Source organism: Lontra canadensis, unplaced genomic scaffold (genome assembly GCF_010015895.1).
Source record: "Lontra canadensis isolate GAN:19392208 unplaced genomic scaffold, GSC_riverotter_1.0 scaffold13, whole genome shotgun sequence".
Classification (NCBI taxonomy): Eukaryota; Metazoa; Chordata; class Mammalia; order Carnivora; family Mustelidae; genus Lontra; species Lontra canadensis.
In genome coordinates, this window is record NW_022631007.1 from 25,256,027 (window position 1) to 25,275,056 (window position 19,030).

The 19,030-nt window shown below is 46.2% G+C and overlaps 1 protein-coding gene across 8 annotated transcripts; it reads right to left on the reverse strand.

The window, feature by feature from the left end:
• Window positions 1-337: 337 nt before the first annotated feature.
• On the reverse strand, window positions 338-17,921 carry NR4A2 (nuclear receptor subfamily 4 group A member 2). 8 transcript variants are annotated; one of them, XM_032857844.1, is made up of 9 exons: window positions 7,984-8,404; window positions 6,126-6,248; window positions 4,779-5,644; window positions 3,861-3,990; window positions 3,250-3,413; window positions 2,155-2,357; window positions 1,750-1,766; window positions 1,588-1,645; window positions 1,177-1,441 (listed from the first exon to the last, which is right to left on the reverse strand). In XM_032857844.1, exons 3-9 carry the CDS (start codon window positions 5,640-5,642, stop codon window positions 1,357-1,359), a joined length of 1,521 nt encoding a protein of 506 aa, XP_032713735.1. In that variant the 5' UTR covers window positions 5,643-5,644; window positions 6,126-6,248; window positions 7,984-8,404; the 3' UTR covers window positions 1,177-1,356. The 8 variants fall into 8 exon arrangements, 7 of the variants coding, with proteins under 7 accessions (XP_032713728.1, XP_032713734.1, XP_032713733.1 ...); XM_032857837.1 differs by lacking the exon at window positions 7,984-8,404 and adding an exon at window positions 17,729-17,918 and having other exon boundaries at window positions 338-1,441; window positions 1,588-1,766; window positions 4,779-5,627; XM_032857843.1 differs by having other exon boundaries at window positions 338-1,441; window positions 1,588-1,766; window positions 4,779-5,466; window positions 7,984-8,401.
• Between the last annotated feature and the right edge of the window lie 1,109 nt (window positions 17,922-19,030).

Consider the following 19,030-nt stretch of genomic DNA (forward strand, 5'->3'; position numbering starts at 1 on the left):
ACTACAGAATATGGCAATATTAAAATTCTTACTCAAACATAAAATAATATATTAACTGACAATTTTAGACATTAAAAAAAACCAAAAAAATTCAAAGTGCTCAGTAATTTCCAGGGAGTTATGTATATTATAAGCACTCTGGAAACAGTCAAAAGCTGCTGCATGCAAGTTTTGTTTAGCTTTAGACAACAAAATAATCAAGATATAAACTTTCTTTTATCAACATCAACGGTACATACAACACTTACAAACAAGGAATGTTGGACTGTGTTACAAACACTATGTGTCCCTTTTGTCAGGATTTTCTGATGTGTAATACTTGTGCCCACCTATTTTACAATTGAGAAAATGTTTAACCTCAGATAACTACCAATCTTTATAAAATCTAACAGACTACATAGTGTCTGAAATACTATTTATAGAATATAGACATTACTGAAATAGCAAGTGCCTATAACATTTTCAACCTAGACTCAACATGCTTGTCCCTTTTTTGTGTAGTTCTTTTTTTCTTTTTTCTTTTTTTTTTTGCAAACACACTTATCTTTTAGAATTTGTAATATGTATTCATAAATAGGCACAAAATAATTTAAAAAGCCAAACTGCATTGGATAAATTTACAAGCCTTTCCCTTCTTCAACTCATGCCACCCACGCAACATTTAGTTTTACTATATATTACAGCTTTCTTTACAGCAGAAAACTTTGAAGTCTTTTAAAGGGCAATACTTGTGGGTCCCCTTACAATGTGTGAGTGAGTGTGTGCGTGCGTGTGTGTGTGTGTGTGTGTGTATGTATTACATTTGTCTTAAATGCAACAACCAAACATGGCCAAACATCATTTCCCCCATCATACATTAGGAATCTTTCTTCTGAACAATAAACTGATTTTTAAACTGTTAATAAAAAGTTTATACCACTGTATTGTATGTAGTCTTGTTCTAAATCCAGGATGCCCCCGGAGCCAAAATGCCCTTTTAGGTTCTGCCTGCAGGTTAGGAAATAGCAACAGTTTTTGTTGTTTTGTTTTGTTTCTTTAGGGATTAAGGGACTGAGATTTTGTGGAGGGAGTGGGGGCCGGCTAGAGCTGAGGCAGCTCATGGGGCTATCTCTGCCTTGTGACATCCCCCCTCTGGATAGTTTTAGGTTTCTTTCCAGTTCCTTTGAAGTGCATGGGAGAAGGTCTTAGAAAGGTAAAGTGTCCAGGAAAAGTTTGTCAATTATTGCTGGCGGTGGTACCAAGTCTTCTAGTTTCAGGTAGAAAATGCGCTGTAGCCCCTGTGTGCAAAGAGTACGGAGTTCTGGGAGTTTCCCCAATAGTTTGGACAAATAGTTGGGGCGGTTCAACCCCCCATTATTAAAAGTCACATGGTCTTTGAGACAATTTACAATCTTGTTTTGCAGTTCTTCCACTCTCTTGGGTTCCTTGAGCCCGTGTCTCTCTGCAGAAAACACAATCAGAAACAAAAGAGGAACACACAAAGCAGTTAGCTAGCTGGCAGGAACAGGGAGGATCAGTGGCAAGGGAAAACCGGGACAAATCCTGCTGGGCAGTTTTGGAGACCTGCCCTGCAAGTGAGGTACTGACCTGTGACCATAGCCAGGGCAGCAATGCAGGAGAAGGCAGAAATGTCGATGTTCATATTCTGCAAGTTGGAGGAGAATTCAACAATGGAATCAATCCATTCCCCAAAGCCACGAACGCATTGCAACCTGTGCAAGACCACCCCATTGCAAAAGATGAGTTTACCCTCCACTGGGTTGGACCTGCAATTAATACCAAAGAGAGAGAGGGGAGAAAAAGAGAGAGAGAAAAGCTAAACAACTAATTACTTGAAGAGCAATAAATGAGGGATTTAAGAGGTAACTAATTACGGAAGAGTTAATAAAATGTAGACCAGTAGACCTTGAACGGGTTTAATTTCATAACAATCAAGAACGCCCCCTATCCCACTTCCATTCCATTCATCCAAGGCTTCTGGGCTCACTCCTTCCCTTCTCTTCCTTTTGTCTACTCTCTTTTCCTTCTTTCCCTCTTTCATTTTCCTCTTCTGCTCCTCTCTCTTCTCCCCTTTTATTTCTCTTTTCCTTTCTTTCCCTTCTTGATTCCTCTCTTCCTCCTTTCCCAGCCTCCCTGGATTGCCTCCTCCATTACCTGTACGCTAATCGAAGCACAAACAGTTCTAAGAAAGCTGATTCAAAAAGCAGGTCTTGGTCGGCTTTGGGCAGGTCAGCGAAGCCTGGGATCTTCTCAGCCCAGCCCCTGATGATCTCCATGGAGCCAGTGAGGAGATCATAGAACTGCTGGATATGCTGGGTGTCATCTCCACTCATCTGATAGTCAGGGTTCGCCTGGAACTGGAATTTCATTTTAAAAAGCACTTAATGAGGTTCTCTAAAATATATAACCCGTGAAATTGCTAACCCCGCTTCTAGTAGGGGAGCCAGGTTTTTATAACAATTAAACCTCTCTCTGACCAGTAAGGAAATTAGATGTTCCGGGGCAATTAATTCAATTAGGGATGGTGCTATGAGGTCGCTGCTTTAAATATGTAAATTACCATTTCCATACAGACTAAATACAGTGCCATCCAGCCCTGGGAAACGTTCACTCTTATCTCCACAAAACAATTGACACGTTAGTATTCATGCCAGTCCCAGAGTGGGTCTTGAGCAGAGACGCCCTTTGCAAATCTTAATAAAATGGCAGTGGCTTCTAGGTTTGCCCGACATACTTCTTCCAATTAAAGCCCACACATTTCTCACAGCTGGGGTAAAAAAGGAATCTGACCACCTGATTCCCAACACCACTGCCATTCCTTATACCTTTCTCTTTCCTTTCCCGACTCCCAAGCAGACATTCCCCACCCCGACAGTGCCACAGAGGATGAGGATTAAAGCATCTCTATGGAAGACTGGGGATAAAATCCAAGTGGGGAACATTTTTGCACAGCCTCTGCTTTAGGCACTAGAGGCATTAGTGTGTGAGTATATGCTTGTACCATGGCAGTGAGAGAGAGGTCTCCCAGAGATGGGATCGCTGTGGCCTGTCTTCTCTTCTTTTCTCTGTCTGTCCTCATGCCTACACTCCCAGTAACGTGGATTGTTTGTCTCTCTGTCTGTCTCCTGTGGCTCTGATCAGAGTTGTAAAGCCACAGCCTTGCTTGAGTCTGGGGCTTAGTGATGGGTGTGGGAAGGGGTCCTGCCCATCTGTTGGTTTGTCCACATGCTACCCCCGCCAGCTTCTTACCCTGGAATAGTCCAGGCTGGTCATAGCCGGGTTGGAGTCGACATGGGCCCTGACGAGGGCACTGATCAGACTCACCGGGGGTGAGGGGGGAGAGGGCTCCTGTGGGCTCTTCGGTTTCGAGGGCAAACGACCTCTCCGGCCTTTTAAACTGTCCGTGCGAACCACTGCGAAGGAATAAATGGGTTAGCGTCGCTCCCCCTAGCGGGACCCAGCTGTCGCCTGGGCCCCTGCCGGGGAAGGCCGCAGCCACCGGGCGCCAGGGCAGGCTGCACAGGGTCCCATTGCTTGTGAAGCCTTCACTGACGAGAAACATTTACAAAAAAAAAAAAAAAAAAAAAAAGTGGGGTTGTTTTATGTCGCCTTCCAAATGGGTCGTAGAGTTGAAGGCGAGAAGGGCCCCGCTGTTTTCTCCAGGGCAGGATGGGCAAGCAGGGAGCTGCGGGGTCAGCAAGGCAGGAGGCGGATGAGGGGGAGCCGGGAGACCCCCCCCCCCCCCCCCCCCGCACACACACACATCTTCTCGGCGCTGGGAAGTGGAAAATGCGACTGGGATAGAAGCCGCAGTTTCCCGCGGGCGCAGACGAGGGAATGGGCTGCTTGTCCGGACCTACCTTCTTTGACCATCCCAACAGCCAAGCACTTCTGAAATCGGCAATACTGACAGCGATTCCGGCGCCGCTTGTCCACTGGGCAGTTTTTATTTGCTAAACACACGTATTTTGCGTTTTTTTGTACCGTGCGCTGCAAAAGGAGACAATATAGACCGATTTTTTTTTTCTTTTGAAAATCCAGCAACCCAGGGAATCCAGGAACAATTTCTGAACGGCTAGGATCTACACTCCTCCCCATAAACAAACACATACACACAACTCCTCTTTTATTTTTTTCCTTTTCCTTTTCTTTCTCTTTCTTTTCGTTTTCCTCCCCCAGGGCATTTAACAGGAGAAAATTGATAGCGTTAACATTTGAGCTAACCTTGCCGCTCCTTGCTGTGTTTTATATGCCAAGAGAAGGAGAAGGAGACGCTCAGTAAATACAAATCCGTGGGCATTCATATTATTTACATTCCTTGGAGACCTTCTCTATTTAAAATGATAAGATTATTCAATCAGGATGGCGAAATAAAGAGATCACTTAATTTGACCATAGGGAATTCTGTTCCACTTGGTTAGCTCAGACACGGTTCTCTGTCCTAACCAATTTCAATCTGAACAGAGAAGACAGCTCCTAGCACATGCAAATGACCCTCTTCCAACTCAGGCTCCTGCAACTTCGGGCTGGGGCCTGCCGGGGTGTTGGCTGCGTGCGAGGGGGATGCGACCCCTGCTCTCCGGGTCTAGCTATTTCCCTTTCACAAGCACCCAGAGGCCTCCGCCACAGGCCATGAGCGGCTGCAGGAAAGCCTCCGCAGACCTCGGGAGATGGACGAACTAGGACTGGGCTGCCTGCACCCAGGAGGAGCGCACACTCCGAGACTCCCGGCACTAGGGGGCCCCTACCTGCCTCCTCCGGGCCCCGTCCTCGCTCACCTTAAAGAAACCTTTGCAGCCCTCACAGGTGCGCACGCCATAGTGTTGGCAGGCCGCGTTGTCGCCACACACGGCGCACAATCCCTCGTTGGAGGGCGAGCCCCGCGACGGTGGCGAGGGCACCTGTGTGTCCAGCAGCTGCGACGCGTGGCCGATCTGCAGGCCTGGGAAGCCCATGGACGCAGGCTTTCGGATGGGGTTGGGCACAGCAAAGGTCTGCCCGTCCACCACGTGGTGGCTGCCTGCCTGCTCCGGGTTCATGGGGACGTGCAGGGGCCCGTCGAAGCGCATCTGGCAGCTAGACACTGGGGTGCCGGGAGGCGATTGCTTAAATGAGAAGAGGGAGAGGCGGGAGACGGGCGTTTTCCTCTGCTCGATCATGTGCGTGGTGGCCACGTAGTTCTGATGGAAGTTGTGGAGAGAGCCTGGGTCGTCCCACATGGGGCTGTGCTGCACTTGGAAGCCCGGGGTGGTGGGCGTCGGGGGCGAGGAGGGCTTGTAGTAAACCGACCCGGAATGCGGCATCATCTCCTCGGACTGGGGGGGCAGGTGGCTGTGCTGCTGGTAGTTGTGCATCTGAATGTCTTCTACCTTAATGGAGGACTGCTGTCCGGACAGGGGCATTTGGTACAAGCAAGGTGGCTTGACGTCGTAGCCTGTGCTGTAGTTGTCCATAAAGGTACTGAAGCTGGGGAGAGAAGTGGTGGCAGTGATTTCAGTGTTGGTGAGGTCCATGCTAAACTTGACAAACTCTGGAGTTAAGAAATCGGAGCTGTATTCTCCCGAAGAGTGGTAACTGTAGCTCTGAGAAGCGGGGCTGGCTCCTTGAGGCGAGGACCCATACTGCGCCTGAACACAAGGCATGGCTGGAAATGAAACAGGGTAATATACACTCAGCCTGGTCAACTGAACACTTTCTCCCCGGCTCGGGTACACCTGGAGCTACACCGGCAGCCCGCGGCGGTCAGAGAGCATGTAGGGACGCGAGAGGAAGAGCGGAGAGCGAATGCTGCGGGGCAAAACTGTGTAGGGCATGGAAAGACTGGTCCAAGGAAGACCCAGAGCTGGAAAGCTTTTGAGGGTCTTTATTCCCGGATATTTCAAATGCCTCCCCCTTCACCCCATCACACCGAACGGTCCTGCTCATATGAGCCGTTCCTCTGAAGCTCGGGTTCAGCAAGCTCATTCTAGAAATAAGATGGAATTGCACATTGTGGATGTTGTTTCCGAAGATGATGGGCCAGGAAAACCTTAACTTACAGAGTTTGCTGAGGAAGATGGGATTGCCCTGTTTCTTGACGTTCGGGGAACTCAGAGGAGGGAAAAAAGAAATGAAGTTGCACTAACCTTCAGCCGAATTACAGGCGTTTTCGAGGAAATTAAAGGTGGACAGTGTCGTAATTCAACGAAGGACAAAGTTCCAAGATTTTTAGAAAAGCAATGGGGAGTCCAGCCTGTCGGATCTCCTCCCTGAAATACAGACACAGGAAGCTTCAGGTGACTTTCCCGACAGATTCAGCTGGGCATCTGTAGGGTCACCAGGCAAGCCCCTCTACGCCCTCCTTGATAATTTCATTGGCAATTCTTGTGTAGCCCTTACCAAACTCAGCAGTTAAAATGAATGTGTAAAAGAGATGACTGTAAACAACACAAAATGCCACCCGTTGCAATGTGTAAATCCTTGCAGACACAGTTCTGAAGGAGAGAAGGTACTTCATGTACTTACTTAATACTTATGATGTAATAAATTGGACCCTAAGATGTAGGGGTGGGGTGGGGATGGAAGTAGAGGTGGGGGTGGGAAGGTAGTGTCATTTCCATTTTAGTTTCATTCAGACCCAAATAAGAAGAAACTAGAGTTTAATAAAATACAGCATTGGAAACTTCGCCTTAATTTTTCTGTGGCAGAAGTAGTTTTTTCTTTCAGGAGGGGGTAAAGAAAGTAGAAGTCAAAAATATAATATGAGAAAAAAATAATCTCTCCCCCCCCCACCCCTATGTGTTACAGAATGCTGGCAAGGCCTGGGCAGCCCTGAAGACAATCTGAATGGAAGCATCTGGATTTCCTAAGTGTCAAAAGACAGAACACTGGGATTGAGGATACAGGTGAATTGCCATTCACTTCTCCAGGAAACTTGTCTTTCAACATCTTTAAGGGTCAAGGGGTGGGAAAAGAAGACCCTACTTTTCCAGGACCATCTTAGGTCAGTTGCAGAGGGAGGGAAACACAGCTTATCTGGTACTGGCACCAAGGTTAGAAGCACTTGCCAACACTGGAAGCCGAACACCTCGCCTATACAGCCGTCCACAATCTGCCTATTTGCCAGGGAAACGAGTAATTTTCAAATGTTGCCACTTGGAAGGCATTCTAGAGCATCGACAATCTTATTACTAATGAAAAAGAAAGCCAAACATCCACTCCTTCTGTTCTCCTCCCCACTCCCCCATTATCTTGCTTCCTGGGGAGGAAGGTTAATCAGAAAAAGTAGAAAGAAAGGAGACCCACGACACCCACAGCCTTTGAGAGCTATATGCCTGTGCTGGATACTAATCTCCTGGTAACTTAACAGCTTCATAACTGTACTCTTTACTCCCTTCTCTCTCTCTCTCTCTCTCTCTCTGACGTATTCACATACACAAGCGCGGCATGTGTCAAAACCAGAAATTTCAGGCAACTTAGTAATAGGACACTCTACCAACACCAACACCACCCCTTATTCAATAATAGCCAGGAAACACTGGCACAGCCGCCAGCCGCGGTGACACAGTTCCCAAGCAACACATAAACTGAAGAACTTTCGCCCTGTCACTTTGTGGGTAGCGTCCAGGCCCCTCGTATATACAGGACTTTGGAGTCTCCTTGTCCAATGGTCACAATCAGTTCCACTCTAAGAGCAAACTTTGGCCACATATACCCCTGGCAAGTCCACAGCTCCCCAAACTATGCAAGTCTCCCATCCACGTCCACCAATGAGGAGCCTGGAAGCCTGCTGGGAGCCAACTCCCCCCTAGCGCCAAAGCTGGAGTTCGGACAAATGACCGCCGTAGCCGCGCGCACCTATTCCCGGTCCTCCGGCCCCATCACGCTCCGACCCTCTGGCGCCCACTTCGAGAAAACCTGTACTAACACATGTGGAAAGAAGAGACGTGCAAAAGACGAAAGAAGGATAAAGGAACTCGAGCTGCACGGGCTCTACCTACTCACTTAGGAGTTCTCCGCGTCTCTCTTCATTCATTCAACTCAGCCGAAGTGTAGTTTCCTCTGGGAGTCCTGGTAGCAGGGTCTGGGAGGGGTGGGCGAGAGGGGCGATGGTAACCAAGTCGCCAGGAGCGGGGAGGGAGCAGGAGAAGGCGGCCGGCTGGGCAGGGGAGCAGGACCGCGGAGCCGAGCGCGAGCCGCCGGGCGGACTGGCCCTGGCCGCCAATGTGCCTTTGTTTATGTGGCTCGCGCTGCCGCTGCCAACATGCACCTAAAGTCTCCGCGCGTCAGCGCGCGTCAGCGGCCCGCCGCCCAATCGCCGCGCCGCCGCGCTCCCCGGACTCCTGGCCGGCTCTCGCTTTGGTATATTTCCGACCTGACGTCACGAGCAGGGCCGATTTTAAGGTGGGAACCGTTCTGGGTTCACCTTGGTCGCCAGTTTGGGTTTTGGTTTTTTTTTTTCTTTCTTTCTTTCTTTCTTTTCTCTCTCTCGCTCCCCCGCTCTCTTTTTTTTTTTTTTTTTTTTCCGAAAGAGGTGTGACCTCTCCACACAGGTCCGCGCAGCCCGCAGCACCGCGACATCTCACCTCGCCTTCCCCTAAACCAAGGGCTACCGCTGCCGCCCGGCTGCTCACTTGTAGGGGAGGGTGCAACAAAAGCCCCGGCGAAAGGGAACGCTGGTATGGGCCAGGTAGCCGGCACCTGGACTAGTGAGGGATGGGGTGTGCCTGGCAGTGTTCTAACCTCATCCACTCACAATTGTCTCCCCCATTAGCGGAAGCGCAGACAGTTGTCCCAAGACCCAAGAAGCTCAAAGGCCTCAGGCAATTAGGGTGGGATTTCCCTAGCCCGATGCATATCCCTTTTCCCCCTTTTCCTGTCCAGGGCCTCCTCCTTTGGCGTTAGCATTCTCTCTCTCTGTCTCCCCTTCCCCCTTCTCACACACACACACACACACACACACACACACACACACACACAGAGTCCAAGGTGGAAGGCACTGGGAAGGGCCTATTCTCCATGTTCCCTTCTTCCCTTGCAGTGCCCACGTGCAAGGGAAGACGTGGTGCGTGGAAAGGGGAAGAGAAGGGGGACAGGTAGACAGTGACCCAACCCTTTAGGGATCCCGAAAGTCAGAGTGAGGCGTCGCCCACTTTCCTATCGCAGACAATACAATCAAGCAGCGGGCAACAGGTGCGCCTTCAGCAGAAAGGTGCTCTAACCTCACCTTTGGCCAACTCTAATACTTTCGACACTCCTCAGTGCCCACCAACTCGTAGCCTAACACGAGCTGTAGAGAAATAACTCAACCCTCCTCTGAAGCACAAGGGCTCTCAAACCTCCGTCTCAGAGCCAAGAGGGAAAGACAAAACAAGGGGAGGGGGGGTATCTCCGCGAGCATAAAGTTGTGTGCCCAGCCCTTCCAGGAGAGGGACCCGGAGCACTGTGGTAGCTCGCCGCACCCCCCGCGGCCGCCCCAGTCGCCGCTGACTCCACTTTGCACGCCTGTCCACCCGCGCGGCTGAGGGCGTGAGGCGCTTTCTAGCAAAGGAGACGCCGCTTCTACAGAAAGCGAGCTCCCTTCGCTTTTCTCCGGCCAGAACAGGGCGGGCCTCTCAGGGCTTCTCCCAGGGGGCTGGAAGAGGCTGGGACGAGGGGAGGGAGGGTTCCGAGGCGTCCCCCCTCTCTGGCCGCGAAGAGTTCCAACCGCCCCACCTCCCTCGGCGTGGCTTGCTTCCAGACTGCAGGAGCCCCTTGGCGACTCCCCACTCCCCGCCCCCAATCCTGGTGTTCCCTGGATGGGCCAAAAGCGCCGCGGATCTATCCGCGTTCTGAAGCCGCTCAGCTCAAACTGCACCCCAGCCTTTGCTCGCTCCCCAGCGGCTCGAGAGGCGTAGCCATCAGGTGTCCTACGGCTGCCCCGGGAAGCCGCGGGCTCCTCTGCGCCGCAGCCTCTGGAAAACCTGCGTGACCACCTTAAGTTTCCCCCAGATGTTGCGGCTGCCGCTGCCGCCGCCGCCGCCTCTGCGGTTCAGCGGTGCCCCAGGGGGCCGGAGTACAAATAAAACCAGGAAGTGTGTGTGTGTGTGTGTGTGTGTGTGTGTGTGTGTTGTGTGTAGGGGAGGCTGTTGTGGCGAGTGAGGGTGTGTGAGTAGGGGGAAGAGGGGAGGAGGGCGAAGAATGGCCTATTAGCATGAGCTCAGTAGCGTCAGCGCCCCGTGGGCAGGAACGATTCCACGCGAACGAAAGGGAAAAAGTGAGAGTTTGGAGAGCAGGGGAGAAGGAAAGGGGTGGGGGTGGCGGTGACGCAGGGGCGCAGGCATTGACGCACCCGCGGGGCTGGGCCCAAAATAGCAGCGGCTCTAGCTCGGTGGCGCCCTCCCGGGTTCCCTTCCCCTTCCGCGAGGGAGCAGGGCGCTGCCAGGAGCAGCTTTCCTTGATCCCAGCGGTGGGCCAGGCTCCCGGTAGCTATTTTCAGGCAGTCGGAAACTCAGTTGCAGCCACGCTGGGGTGGCGGTTATTATTTTTTAATATACTCCTAGGAAAGCGGGGGGCCAGGAGAACTTTAAGGTTGTAACTATCACCCTCCCTACACAAATACGCACATGTGAGTGGATACATTCCCTGCACAAGTTCCTCCTCCCTTATGGGCCTTAAAAACACTTGGCTTTAGCCTGGGTTGAGTCTGCGGGCAACTGGAGAATTCTCTCTTAAGAGAGTGGAGAGTGTTCTGGAGTTCTTAAAGTGAGCTCTGAAGGAGACAAACACTGTAGTGCGGTGCGTTATTCTACAACAGCAACCTGTGGAGTCGGGCTTAACAGAGCCCTTACCCAAGTCTTACTGCACCAAAGACTGAGAGGCAGTTTTCAGAGCAGCTATTATAATTATTAGTAAGTGGAAATGGAGGCATTAGGTATAACATTAACAACAGAGAAAAGGTGAACTTTCCCCCTTGCATCCTATAACCTGTACGAGTTCTCTCTCTTCTTCAAATTCCTATTCTAGTTCCTGGGGAGTGTTAACTTCTTAGGAAGACACACTGGATGAAAGACTGATAAACTCATTTAAACCAATTACTGGATAAGCTGCTTCCTGTGTTAGCATTTTTGGTAGGGCTCAGACGTGCTCTGGGTGGGAAGGACGCAACATAGGCACCAGAAAGTGTAAGAAAGCACCCTGCTCAGAACTCCAGACTCCTGTGTCCCCACCAGATTGTGATGGAACGAATCTCAGTGGAACCTCCAATGTCTGTAATTGACTGATGCTGTCAGTAGGGGGCCTGACTCCACAACGTTCAGGAAGAGCACACACACACACACACACACACACACACACACCAGCTAGCTATTTACTACTTAGGCCAAACTCTAGGAGAGCAAGCTGCAGGCCCAAATATTATACTGTGCTGGAATTCATAAATAACTACAAGTCTTCTATACTTTTTCTATTTTTCTTTAAAGGGGAAACGGTTTAACACATGGACTTAGGTTCACAACAGATTTCTTTTTCCTCCTGCCCATGTTTAACTCACTGTTAGGTCACAGGGGGAAAAAAAACCAAAATAGTAATGAAATCTCTCATTTTATCACCAAGAAGCTCAAATTGGCATATAGTTTGGAAAAATGAAAGCATGTTTTAAAATCCTATGATTACATGTTTAAATAAATTATAGTTTAGAAGAGGATTCCTGTGGGTGTATTTGCTAGTACATAAGAGAATGCTTTTGTGCACAGAGGTTTAATTACACATATAATGGAATCAAAATGTAGAATTGAACAACCTTTTAGAAAATGTTAAAATGATGCTTTAGGCTACAAGAAACTGAAATTTTGCATTTATATGACTAGAACCTTTCAAGATTTTTTGAAACATAGATTCTTAAATATAAACTACTTTATAACTCAATTAAAATGACAACACTAGTTTTTTTCAAGGCCCAGATCCAGATACAACTTTAAATTACTGCCATGTATAAATGCGTAAAGTTATCCCCAATGAAGTTCTATTTTCTTAAGAAGTTAAAATAAATAGGAGTAAAAATTGGTCTTATACATAAAGAGCTCCTTCTTTTGAAAACTAAATTAAGTGACAAAAAAATTAATTCTTTCAATATATACTATAAGATGACCTCAGAAAAGCATTTAGAAAAATCATGTTACTACATTATCTTTTATGATATTAACCAATATTAAGCAGAATGTGACACATATGTAAAAAATATTTTTATAAAAAATCAATATAAATAATACACTCACATCTAAACCAAAGTATTTTATTTTATGCATGGCTAGACAGATTATACTTAATAAAATTGAGCTTTTGGTATAATTTAGAAAGCAAACATGGATGTAATCCCATAGGCTTTTCTATCTTAATGCATGGGAAAGGGGTCTTTGAGGATTTCTTTCAGGATTCTCCCAAAATGAACTCAGAGTAGCCCTTCCAGTTCAGATACAGTGAACAGACAAAACCATTTTATTGCAAGAGTTGAAGTAACTTTAAGATATTTCACAACAAAATTACTTAATGGAAACTATCTTAAACATTAAAATGAGATATATATTTTAAGTTATATTTGGACAAATTTACATTCATGGCATTTGTTGCTATTCAGCAGGAAATTTTACATTAGTGATAGAAGAGAGAAATTTTCACTTTGAAATAAAAACTCAGTTATGGAACTACAAAATCAGCTTTTAATACTGAAGGTTTTTTGTTGTTTTTTTTTTTTCCTTTCTGCGATTTCATTTGCATTAATAGGATACTAATTGATGAATCATTTGTTCCTTTCCTATAGGATGTTTACAAAACAAGTCAATTGCTTACCTGATATTCACATTTTGGGTAGTTGTGACTTTTTACTCAGTTTTATTCAGCCCATTATTATTTTTTTTTTACCAAAAAACACTAAGCGCAAAATTATTTCAGACTTCAATTCAGAACTCAGTTCTAGAAATGTGTAAAGATGTGCAGAAGAAAACAGCACTCTTTTTTTCTAGAAGCATCTACTTGCAAATTAAAATTATAAAACTGAACATATGGTAAAGCCTCATGCCACTCAAAAAGTATTTTGCATAATAAAAATCCTTCATCTTTTAAGCTCTAATGCTTGACTCTCAGTAACCATCACCTAAACATTAGCTTTAAAAGTAACCTACTATTTTCTTCCTGTGTGTGTGGTAAAATACACATAACATAAAATCCATCATCTTAACCATTTTTAAGTGTACTGTTCAGTGATGGTAGATACATTCACATTGTTGTGTACCTATCACCACTATCCATCTCCATCTCTTCATCTTATAAAATTGAAACCCTATGCCCATTAAACAATAACTGTCCATTATCCCCTTCTCCCAGTCTCTAGCAACCACTAATATTTTCTATGTAAGAATTCTTTTTGATCAAGCAAGGAAGTGTAACTTTGATTTTAGATTTCATTGTTAATTTCAGTAAGCATGTGGGTGATTAAATTGTACAAAGTCCTAGAAGACTTTTTAAAGATTCTGAAAATAAGTTGCTATATGTGAAGGACAAGGCCACTTGAAATTCTAAAAGTAGCTAATAACATTAGTAACTATCACAGTATTACATAGCATTTTAAGTAGATAAAATACATACACTTGGCAATAGTTCTTGTATTCATATCATAGCTGTGAGGTTTTGTTCTACCTTTAATGATAAAATAACCACTTTTGATTTTTTCCTCAGCCTAACTGGGGGATAGGAACCTCTCGATTTAATAAAAAATGAAGATCCTGTACGGATATATTACAACAAAGATATATATGCCCTTTTCCTCATCATAATTCTGCAATTATTAAGCCTACAATTTTAACACTACAAAAGTAACTTATAGGAAGGACCCTTATAGTGATAAGTAATAAATCTAATTACCATATCCTTTGAATAGATGTAATATAAATTTCATTGCTCACTTAAAAGTTCTAAAGTTAACAGCATAAACTTGAAGTTGAGTAATTAAGTAATCCTTATATAGACACTTATTAAAGTATTTATACATATTATCTTAAATCTACATCTATCATTTTGCCAATTAAAATTAGGACTTTAATTGCAATTAAGTAATTTAATTGCCAATTGAACAGCAAAATTGCTAAGTGACTAATTTTAATGCCTATTTTAATTACCAATCATGACTGGGGAGGGAGCTAATCAAGTTACATCAAGCAGTACCAGAGTAATGATGTGAAGAAGAAAAAAAAAAAATAGTAGAACAAACATTCAAGGCTACATGCTTTAAAAAAAGAAACATAAATTAAATAAATGCAAACACAATCTTATAAATGTATAAAAATACTGTATTTCAATATCTGAATACAGAACATGAAAGAGAACAAGATTAATTAAAGAAGCCCCTGTCAATCTTCAGTCAAAGTAAGGAAAACCAAGTCAAATTTTTATGTGGTATTTACATGGCACTCACACTAACCCAGATAAAAACAAAGCTGCATATAGCCGAGAATAAAAGACTGTTTCCTGCTTGGCTGGTTAAATATTTACAGATTGACAGTTTTTAAAGAATTCTTTAAAAATGAAACACTATAAAAGAGAGAAACAAGTTTCCAATGCAGCGATGTAGATTTTAAATTTGAAAAGCAAACAGGGCCAGTGCAGTGGGACTATATACTCTTTCTGGATGGCTCTCTTCCCCACCCCCACTCACTTGAATGCAGAGTTCTATTAGAGGCCTAATGTCTATCCATAACTTGCCCCATGTTACCATGAGAAACACATAAATCCTTCCTATCCTATATATTCTAAAATACGTTCATGAGTAAAAAAATAAGAAAGCAGCTAGGATTATACCAAATTAAAATTACATAGAGCATGGAGAGTATACCCTGTCCTAAGAGTATTTCTTCATTTTCAGTTAAAATAAACATGCCAGCCCAAGATAAAGGCTGTAAACCAGCAGGCAACCAGAAACAGTGGTGAAGATCTCGGCAATACAAACACATTTTCAAAAGTTTTCATTTCCAAACTAATTCTCAGATTAGCAATACGGAAGGGCACTATTTAAAGAGGGAGGTGAAGTTGAGAGTTCAAAAAAGAGAAAGTGATTCCCTGGTAGACAATAACAATGCTAGTACTTTCCAGCTATAGGGATCCCCCTGGCAGCCAGCCATCTCATTTAGAGTAACAATGGACATCCATCAAATCTTTGTTTAAAATAAAAGTCATGATGCAAGATACACATCTTGTTTTTATTACTGTGTATGCATACCAAAAATATACATAGTTCATGTCTACAAAAGGGCCTAAAATCATCCGTGAACTCCATGTAATGTTGTAACTTGAGAAAAAGCAAATAGTGCTGCTTAGGGTTTTGTTTACTAATGGACTTGAATTCTGAAATGAAGCACAGCAGGACTTTCAGCCTGGCTTTTGAAGGTGGAACACGTTAATAATCCTGGGGCCTAACAAAAGGCCGCAGTAGCTGCTCATGACAATAACAGCTTTATAAGGCGAGTTCTGTGTAGCTGATTAAAGGACACACTCACTGCCTATTCAGAAGTCATGGAGATGGAATCATTATTGACAAGCTTACTTCTGATCAGGGTTAAAACACACTGAGTACTGGCGAGAGAAAACCTTAGCCATTAAAAGATGACCAAAAACAGCCCCCAGCAACGGTTGCCATAAGTCAGATATATATCTTACTGTGTTCAGTATAAGATTTTCTGCTATAAAAATACACAAGACATCTTATATTGTTTAACAATAATTACCAACATATTGCACTAACTCAAATACGAGGTAACACATCATCATCCATTTCAAAAAGTAAGAAGAAAAGGAGAAATATTATCTTGTCATTTCAAAAGGATTCCGAAAGGACATGATGTACAGATAAACTTCCAGAATGTTAACTTTCTGAAACGTGACATGACTGAAAATATGTACTTGTTTAGATCGCTTAGGTCTATTTTGTGTTTTGTTAGTCTATCAATTCCCATGAATTAATGTGGTTTACACACTGTCAGAAGCAAAATCTTTTAAAAGATAGTACATTCGTAGCTTTCAGATATCACTTAATAGGTAAAAGTAAAAAAAATGTTTTCATAAGTTATTTACTTTTTTTTACCCTTATTTCTTGTTTTCTAGTGTTGCCTCTCTGCTTTAGTGGAAGAAAAAGGAGTGTTACACTAAGGGACAACCATGTTTATAACCTGAAATTAGAGGCAATCAACCATTTTATTAGTCACTGGGATATTTAAAATAAGACCTGTGAAATATTACAGAAACATTCCACTAGGATCTAAACAGTGACTTCAGTATGCTGTCACTGGCATGTTGGTGGGAGAAAAACAAACGACCAGTACTACCCATGGATGTCCAAGTACTCACAGAGTATATGTGTATGGGGAGGGGGGTTGTGTATAGAATTGCTCGGCTTCTTGTATTTCTTATATTTCATGTTTCTGAGGACTGTTTCCTGTATGATATTTTCTTACGTTTAAGAATAAAGATTATTTTCTAAAAAAAGAATTTTAAATAATTAATGGGTTGAAGAGTTACACAGAAACAACTCACAGAACACGCATTTCTTGTAGTTCTTTAATTTTCTGGATTCCAAAAGTATGGTGTTCCTAAACATTACTAATTAAGTAACTAGCATTGGAAATCCTCTTTTCCATTTCTCCATATCCTCATCAATTAGTATTTGGTTGGCTGACTGGCAATTTCTAAGACAACAGTTTTGCTAAACTTTATAAACTTTGTATCGTTCAGAAGAGGGAGGGGGGAGGAGGAAGGCAGTAAAGAAACCCTCTTTTACAGCCAGAATGATTTGACAGGGCCCCTCAAACCACAGATAGATGTTATAGAATTTGAAATGTAGCTCTGCAGCTCAGTTTATACCACAGAAACTGTGAGATGCTATCTCCCTGTTGTTATAACGTATCAGGTCAAGGGATATAAATTGTACCAGGTAATTCATTTTGCCGTTCGGAGAGTCATTAAGTTCCTCCCAGAATATATGTGATTGATATCCCTGGAGGTGAAAGGCTAAAGGAACCATATGGCAACATGTTGCATTCCGTATGCTATCTGCCCATCCGTGCTTAAGCTGCCATTAGCAACATCTGTACCTTACGGAAATCCAGCTGCGCCGACGACGGCTGACGGAATTGTACTTGGGGGGGAAATCTAGCTTAGCTCCATTAACTTGAGCCTTAGAGTCTATCTACCAGGACGGATGGAAGCTTTCACAATTACACGAGACAACACAAATGCTTTATTAAAGTTTAATTTTGAACTCCCAATTAGCGAAACTGCATTACAAATCGATAGCAATTTCCTAGAAGGCACAGCAAGTTCTCTGCCTGCCTGCCACGTGCGAGAGGCTCCAGAGCAAGCTTTCCAGCTCCCGGCAGCTGAGAGGGGCTGGTTCAGAGCCGGTCTCCGCCGCCCAGGAAGTCCCTAAAATCCCCACCAGCCCCTCCTTCCGCAGGGTGGGGGCGTACCGGGCCAGAACCCGCAGGGAGGGGCGGGGGGGAGTCCTCTATTATCTTGGTCTCTCGGGAGGAGCCTCATCTAGTCAGTCACGCAGAAGTTTCTCTTTCGCTCTTGGCGTTACAGCCCAGATCGGCTTCGTGCGCGCGGGCCAGCGGGGCGGAGAAGCCGGGAGACCAGAGCCCCGGCAGGGCTGCCCGGCGCTCGCACCCACCCCTGTTCCCCTCCCCCCACCCAAACAAAGCCCCGCTCCAGGTCCAGGATACATTACCTGCCCGGCGCTCCCGGCCCCTCGGTCACCGCATCCCCTGCAGGCGCGCCTTGTGCGGGTCCCGCTCCCCGGGACGCACAAAGTGGCCGCCCCCGGCCGGCTAAATCCCCCTCTCCCGTCATGTTGGGGGGAGAGGGGGAGACGGGGGAAGTGGAAGCGGGGAGGCTGGGCCCAGGGAAACTTACTGGTAAAATTAAAAAAAAAAAAAAAAAGGTAGAAGCCGCTGGTTTCGGGGGGTGGAGGGGGGCCGTCCCGGCCAGGGGCAAGAAGAGGCCGGTCACCTTTCGGAGGGTCGAGGGCGGGAGGGAGGGGGTCAGGGAGCGGCCGCCCGCCCCCCTCCCCCGACCCCCAGCGGCGGCGGCAGCTGCACACACAGAAGCCCATTGTCACCGGCGCCCGGCGCGCAGCCCCGCGGACTCGGCCCCGCGGCCAAGCGCGTCAGCGGCCCCGTCAGCCGGGCCGGGCTCCGTGACGCGCGCGCAGCCAGCTCTATAAATAACCCGCCGCCGGGCGGCTCGGGCGGCTTTCCAGTGACGCCGGGGCAAGGCGCGGGAGGAGGAGGGCGAGAGGAAACAATAAAGCCGCCCGCCCGCCTCCCCGGCCTCCCTCCGCCCTCCCCCGGCCGCCCGGGGCCCTTCCCGCCGCGCTCGGCTTTCCCCGCCCCGGCCCGCCCTGTTCTGAGCGCGGCTCGCGGGTGGGAAGGGCCGAGGCGAGCCCAGCCCACGAGTGTAGTGAAGGGCTCGCTGTGTTACTTACTCCCGGCTCGATTTCTACCTCTGGAGGCTTTCTCGGCTCTCCCACACCCGCTCTAGTACAGGTAGGATGTGTTTGTGGTGGCAAATCCTCAGTTCAAAACCAAACAAAAACCTTCCATCTCAAGTGTTCGGATGTAGCATATTTTAAAGTATATGCGCGTGTTCCCATCTCCTAGAGTTCCGCCTACATCCCTCTCTATATATAGATCATATCCTTCCTTTCTTCAGACTCCACCACGATTATTTATTTAGGTTTTTGTGGAGCCAGGGCCATATTACTGTTTGAATTTGGGAAGTTGTATATAGGGTGCCCGTTAAGAAACAGCGTGGGCCTGGCTTTCCGGACCCCTGTTCTCAGTCTCAGAGCATTTTGCATATCTTTTTGGCCTTTGGCCTTGAACGTAGCACCAGGCCTTGCACAGAGCACATTTAAATTTTCCAAAACTCTGCCATCGTTCAACGTGTTGGAGTTCCATCAGGGCTTACACTTAGAAGAGGGCTTTCTCGATAGGTAACTTTTTTGTGGAGACTTCCTGTTCACGCTTTC

Excerpts from the sequence above, each read along its gene's own strand:
- NR4A2 (XM_032857840.1), bottom strand. The coding sequence starts at position 5,642 with ATGCCTTGTGTTCAGGCGCAGTATGGGTCCTCGCCTCAAGGAGCCAGC. Across the intron at positions 3,991-4,778 it reads GCTGCAAAGGTTTCTTTAAG|CGCACGGTACAAAAAAACGC; the intron begins GTGAGCGAGGAC and ends CTCCTTTTGCAG. Across the intron at positions 1,767-2,154 it reads GTGCTTCGATTAGCGTACAG|GTCCAACCCAGTGGAGGGTA; the intron begins GTAATGGAGGAG and ends TATTAATTGCAG.